This window comes from Chamaea fasciata, unplaced genomic scaffold (genome assembly GCF_029207755.1).
Source record: "Chamaea fasciata isolate MVZ Bird 193981 ecotype frontalis unplaced genomic scaffold, bChaFas1.0.hap1 SCAF_8, whole genome shotgun sequence".
In the NCBI taxonomy this organism is placed as follows: domain Eukaryota; kingdom Metazoa; phylum Chordata; class Aves; order Passeriformes; family Sylviidae; genus Chamaea; species Chamaea fasciata.
In genome coordinates, this window is record NW_027094093.1 from 17,952,438 (window position 1) to 17,958,265 (window position 5,828).

Genomic DNA, 5,828 nt, shown 5'->3' on the forward strand with positions numbered 1-5,828 from the left:
AATAGCAAAGCCACTGATATTCAAATAACATGCAAGGACCATTTGACTGCATGGGGACATAAGCATTTCCAATTCACTATTTGCATAGATCAACTGTCTTTGAAAAGGAAAGGAGCAGTTGTCTTCCATAACATTAAAAAGCCTAGTTATCAAATCAAGTGCTTAGTTTGGGGCTTTTAAAACGTTTACATTTTATCTTAGGTTGCCCTTTACCGTTTGACATGCAAATTTGGTGCAGTTAATTTGGACAATTAAAAGGATCTTCAAGGGAGCTTTGTCACCGAGAATATTCGGAGTTTTCCCCGTGGACCAGCTGAGATAAAGTTGGCCAGAACAAATGATGTCTAGGAGATTAATTAGATATTTGATAAGACATGAATCCCTAATAAGGGAATACAAGGCACAGGGGGCTGCTGTGTGCTCTAAGTCAAAATTAATAACATTTAACAAGATTTTCATTTAGGCATGAAATGTCTTTTCCGGAGTATTGACTCTAGCGATTTATTCCCCCGAGATCACCTCCCAGCCTAGGCAGCCTTGTGGCGCTGAAGGCTTTTAAAATTAAATAAATAGTTCCTCAGCACAGTTTGCCTTCACTCGATTTTGGGGACAGTTTCACCAAAGACACTTAGGTACTCAGCATGGTTTCCGGCTGTAGCAGGACTCGGATTCGGTTAAAATTTGTGTGGGTTTTTTGTTTGTTTGTTTTTGGTTTGTTTGGGTTTTTTTTAAAAGTAAATCAAAGCAAAGGCGGTTTGAAAAGAGCGAGCAGAGTGGTTCAGTGCGCCTGACTCAGGGGCCGGTCCCATCCCCTCCCAGCTATATCATTGCTGGCTGTATTTTTAGTCACAGTGACTGTAAGGACGATGGAAAGGGGTGCGAGGGCTCCCACTAAAAAAGTGACCCCAGCGAGGACTAGGCAGGGGGGACGGAGGGGACACGAAGAAGAACAAACCCGTGAGTATATTGTTCAGAGTCCTTTAATAATACCAAAATGAAAATATGTCAAGATTTTTTTTTCCATACAGATAAACGCATTTAATTTCTTTAAGAGACCTTAACTTACGTGTATTTGAGTGAAGTGTTTAACTCAACATTTTAAATATCTTTTACATATATACTGACTTCCACAAAGTGCATCAGAAATTTAAAATAAAAAAAATAATAATCAGAACCCCAAAACCTCCCTGAATTTCAGGAATTCACCAATTAAAAAAAAATTCCCCAAACCCCCTATCAGATCAACATTTACAAGAAAAATAAGGGAACACGATCTGGATTTCTTTTTTTTTTTCTTTTTTTTTTTCTGTTTTTCTTCTTTTTGAACCCTATTTATACAGATGTTTATGAGATACAGAGGGACCGTCTCAGACTTGTAGCTGTATTTCTCACCTTAAGCCTCTCTTAGGATGCTTGCCTTCCAACAGAAAGAGAAAAGGGAAACGGAAGAAAGTGTCACTCGGTACCTAGTGGCCGGGCGGGACGGGGGCCGCGCCTCTCCGGCCCCGCCGTCCTCCGGCCCGCCCCCGCTGCGGCCCGGGCCGCCGTCGGTGGCGGGGCGGCTGGCGTCCCTCCGGCCGGCGCGGGGCACAGTCCGAGCGGCTCCGGCGGCGCTGCCCCTAGGAGTCGCCGGGCCCCGCGGTAGGTTCCTTGCCCGGTCCGCGGGCGGCGGCGCCCACCCCCTCGTGCAGGATGAGGTCGGGGGACTCGGAGCGCGGCGTTTCCAGGTTGCTGGCGTCCGTGTCGCTGTCGCTGCCCTTTTTGCCCCCGCCGCCCCCGTTGTGCGTTTTGATGTGTTTGCTCAGGTGGTCGCTTCGCATGAAGCGCTTGTTGCAGACGGGACAGGCGAAGCGCTTCTCGCCCGTGTGAGTCCGCAGGTGCCGCTGCAGCTCGTCGGAGCGGGTGAAGCGCTTCCCGCAGAAGAGCCAGTTGCAGACGAAGGGTCGCTCGCCCGTGTGCCAGCGCAGGTGCGCCTTCAGGTGCGAGGTCTTGCCGTACACCTTGCCGCAGCCGGGGATGTGGCAGCTGTGCAGCCCCTTGCGCCGCAGGCTGGCCCCCGCCGGCCCCAGCCGCTCGGCCTCCTGGCAGTTGGGGCAGTCGCAGGTGGCGCGGCCCGAGTAGCGGCGGGCGGAGCGGGCCGAGCCGCCCCCGGCGGCGGCGGCGGCGGCGCCCGAGATCATGGCGCTGGCCGCCGCCACCGCCGCGCTGGAGTCCGTGTAGGAGGGCAGCACGGGCTTGAAGCCCTCCTGGGTGAGCAGGTGCTGGCTGGTGGAGAGCAGGTGCGAGGCGGCCGTGGAGCCCAGGCCGGTGGAGCTGAAGGCGGAGTGGGTGAGGGAGCTGAAGTCGGGGTTGTAGGTGCCCAGTTGGGAGTGCAACGAGGCCTGGGGGGCGCCCGAGTGCAGCGAGCTCTGCAGCCCCCCCGCCGGGTTCTGCACCTCGAGCCAGGAGCCCGGGTTGGTGTGCACATCCCACCAGGAGGAGGCCGCTCCGTTGGCCACCTCGCCCGCCGAGAGCGTGGAGTGGAAGCCCGATTTGTACCAGGACTCGTAGGGGTGCGCCATGCCCACCCGCGGGTAGAGGCTCTCGGCCGCCGAGCTGTGCACTTTGGAGATGAAGGCCGACTGCCCGCCGGGCTCCTGCGGGGACACGCCCGCCGCCGCCGCCGAGTTGGAGAAGAGGCCGCCGTAGTCGCTGCTGAAGGCCGAGGAAGTGGGCGAGGTGGAAGCCAGGCAGAAGGCGCTGTTGGCGGTGCCCGTGCCACTGGCCAGTCCGTTGGAACCCCTACTCGTGGCCACCGTGAAGCCCGAGAGGCTGGAGCCCAGGTTGCAGCTGGAGGTGGAGCGTTTCCAAGGGTGGAAGCCCCCTTTGGCGAAGGCGCTAGACTCGGGCAGGGTGGTCAGGGGACTAGTGTTGCCGATCTTGTTGCAGGTGGCGGCCAGCATGGCCAGGGGAGTCGTTCCAAATCTCGGCTCTTCCTGCGGGAAGAGACAAAGCCGGCCCGTCAGCCTAACTCTTACCACCTCGCCAGGCTCCCGCGGGGACACGGCAGCGCGGGTAGAACCGCGGCGCAACGAGCGGTACCGCGGAAAAGTTTTCTCTTATTTTAGAGGACGGCTCCAGCCCTGTCACGCTCGGCACAACTCGTTTTCCGCCAGGGACCGGTGTCGTCGCCCGAGAGATTTACATCGCAAGCGGGTCCCGACGGGGACAAGCGACACGCGTGTTCCGAGAGGACTGCTCGAGCGTGCCGCCGTTAAACCAAAAATCCCGTGGGAACGAAATGCGGCGTCTCCTCGAGCAACCGTACAGAAGCGACGGAAAAAAAGACACGGCAGCAAGGCGAGCAGTGTGCGGAGCCTTCCGACTGTCGCCTCGTGCAACGCCGGGCCGGCGAAAATCTTTGGAAATCGAGCGTAGTTCGAGTTAAAAAACAAACAAAAAAATTCCAAACCGACAACTAAACAAAAGAAAGCAGAAGCAGCGCGGCTTCTCTCCGGCCCAGCCAGTTTTCAGGCTAAACTCTTTGGGAGCAGCCCGATGCGCAGCCCGCAATGAAATCCCCCGAGGCGGGCCGGGATCACGTCCCGTCCGCGGGTCCACGCGATTTGCGCAAGGGGCAAGCCACGACGCGGCGGCAACGACAGTTTTTCCAGGGGGAAGCCGCGAGGAAGCGCGCGGTGCCACTTACCCCGAGGATAGACGTAGCCATAGCACGTCCGTGGGCTGGGCGGTGGGGCGGAGGGGACGGCGCTCGGTGAGCGCCCCGCGCTGCCCGGCGGCACTAAGGACACTCCGGCGCGGCGGGGCCAAACTCTGCCTAAGTGCGGGCAGCGCCCGCTTTGAAGTACCGCTGGCGGCGGCGCTCGCCCAATGAGGGCGCGGGCGGAGCGGCCCGGAGCGGCCCGGCAGCCAATCAGGCTGCGCGGAGGTGCCGGCGCCGGGGCGCGGGGCGCGTGCCAGTCAGCGCGCGGAGAGAAAACTCCCCGCTCCGGCCCGCGGCGGCCGCGCCGCAATTACCGCCGGCCCCGGCGCCCCGGGCCGCGCCTCCCGCCGGGCCGCGGCTCCCGCCGGCCCCGCACCGCCTGCCCGCCGGGGGAGCGGGGCCGGCCGCACAGGGCAGGAGTCGAGAGCGAGGTCAGCGCCGGCGGAGGGCTGGTGTCACGCCTGACGCCGCTCCGCCGTCTCCTGTAAACTGTGCGGGAGGTGTCCGGTGCCCCGCTGCTGGTGTAGTCACCTGCGATCCTCGCGGCCCGTAAACCATACCTGCGTCGCTTTTATTCAACAGGCCCTTTGCCTCCTTTTCAGGCCATGTGGGAGCTGTCCGTGTTGGATACAAATAACCTAACAGCGCCTAATGACATTCTGTGAAAACACGTTAGATTTTTCGTTCGTTTGTTTTCTTTACTAAATGCCAGAAGTGATTTCGTCCACAACGTATTTCTTTCATTGCGAAAGGAACAGAGGAGGCTTTGTGGTTATATAAAGTGCCAAAAAATTCCAAAGGCAGGGTACCGTCAGGCATCCATCTCTCTGCTCTTGTACCAGGGCGGGAGAGTGGATGAGGGGCATTTGACATCCTGTCGCTTAAGGTAGAGGATATTATTTTACAGAATAATCGTCAGCAAAACACTTTGAAAGTCAAATTCGCAGCCCGCAGCACGTTTTTCAAGCCTCATATACTCCCGTGGAAGCAGTGCTGCTAATGGCAGAAGGCTTGCTCCCTCCTAGCAGTGCTAGGGCGCTGCTGGAATAAGCCTCCCTATCACTTGCCTGTGGCCTCTGCACTGTGCACACTCCACGCACCCAGTGAGCGACAGAGACTTTACCTGCTCTCTGCATGTGCGAAATGTAAGTCCAAACCTCGGCTCCTCAATGTCTTGCAAGCTAGTCCCTTTGATTTGTAATTATTGGAGGCTTCTTAAGTAATTGGCTAGAACTTGCCCGTACTGTGCCCGCGGAAGATCAATAGGCGTGCAACTTTTCATCATCGCAGTCGGCTCTGTGAGAATGGGAACAGGAGCTTTTCCCCTTCCTTTTTGCCGTTCTCAGTGCAGCTGAGTACAATTCTGAACCAGAAATATGATGAGTGCGTTCAAGCAACGCCGGGCCCTTGCTCTGCATTTCAGTCAATATTTCCTTCTCGGTGCCGCCTCAGCCATCCAGTGTAAAACCCAGCAGATGCAAAATAGGCATCGCTTAGGAGCAAGATGGAGAAACCGGAAATTTGAGATTATGATTTCGCTTTTCTTTACATGTTTATATATATGTGTGTGTGTGCGTGTGTGTGTGTGTCTGCGTAAATAAGGTGGGCATTGCGGTTTTTTCTACATCGTGTTATGCAATCTGTAGGACGACTGCCATGCTAGGAAGGATGTCCCTGGAGATTATCTTTTATTTAAACGTCTAAGGCTATTTTAAAAGGGCTCTCGCCTTTTTGTCGCCGCGTATTAAACATAGTCGGGGCAGTAGGAGAAAATACTGTTCTGCGCCTAATTCTTTCCACATTGACTCGCAGCCGGCGCTGGGGTCCGGGTAGTGCACGGCAAACCCTTCCCTCGAAAGGTCTGCCCGGAGCACATCCTGAGCGGCGGCCGGACCCAGGGGGCTGTGGCGCTCGGCGGGTGGAGGCGACAGGAAGGCGGTGGTGGGGGGAGCGATGAAACCCCCACGGGTGAGGCGAGGAGTCCGACAGGGGCACCCGGGAGCCATCGCCCAACAGGTGACTCCTTCCTTCCCTCCTTCCTTCCTTCTTCCTTTTCTCCGGAGGAAACCCGCTCCTTTCCCTTCCCAGGAGCCTGCCGTGGTGGTCGTCAAGTGGCAGCGTGGCG

The 5,828-nt window shown here is 57.0% G+C and overlaps 1 protein-coding gene across 1 annotated transcript; it reads right to left on the reverse strand.

Annotated features, from left to right (window-relative positions):
• Positions 1-964: 964 nt before the first annotated feature.
• SP9 (Sp9 transcription factor) lies at positions 965-3,800 on the reverse strand. The gene is made up of 2 exons (XM_066189914.1): positions 3,689-3,800; positions 965-2,975 (listed from the first exon to the last, which is right to left on the reverse strand). Exons 1-2 carry the CDS (start codon positions 3,707-3,709, stop codon positions 1,620-1,622), a joined length of 1,377 nt encoding a protein of 458 aa, XP_066046011.1. The 5' UTR covers positions 3,710-3,800; the 3' UTR covers positions 965-1,619.
• Between the last annotated feature and the right edge of the window lie 2,028 nt (positions 3,801-5,828).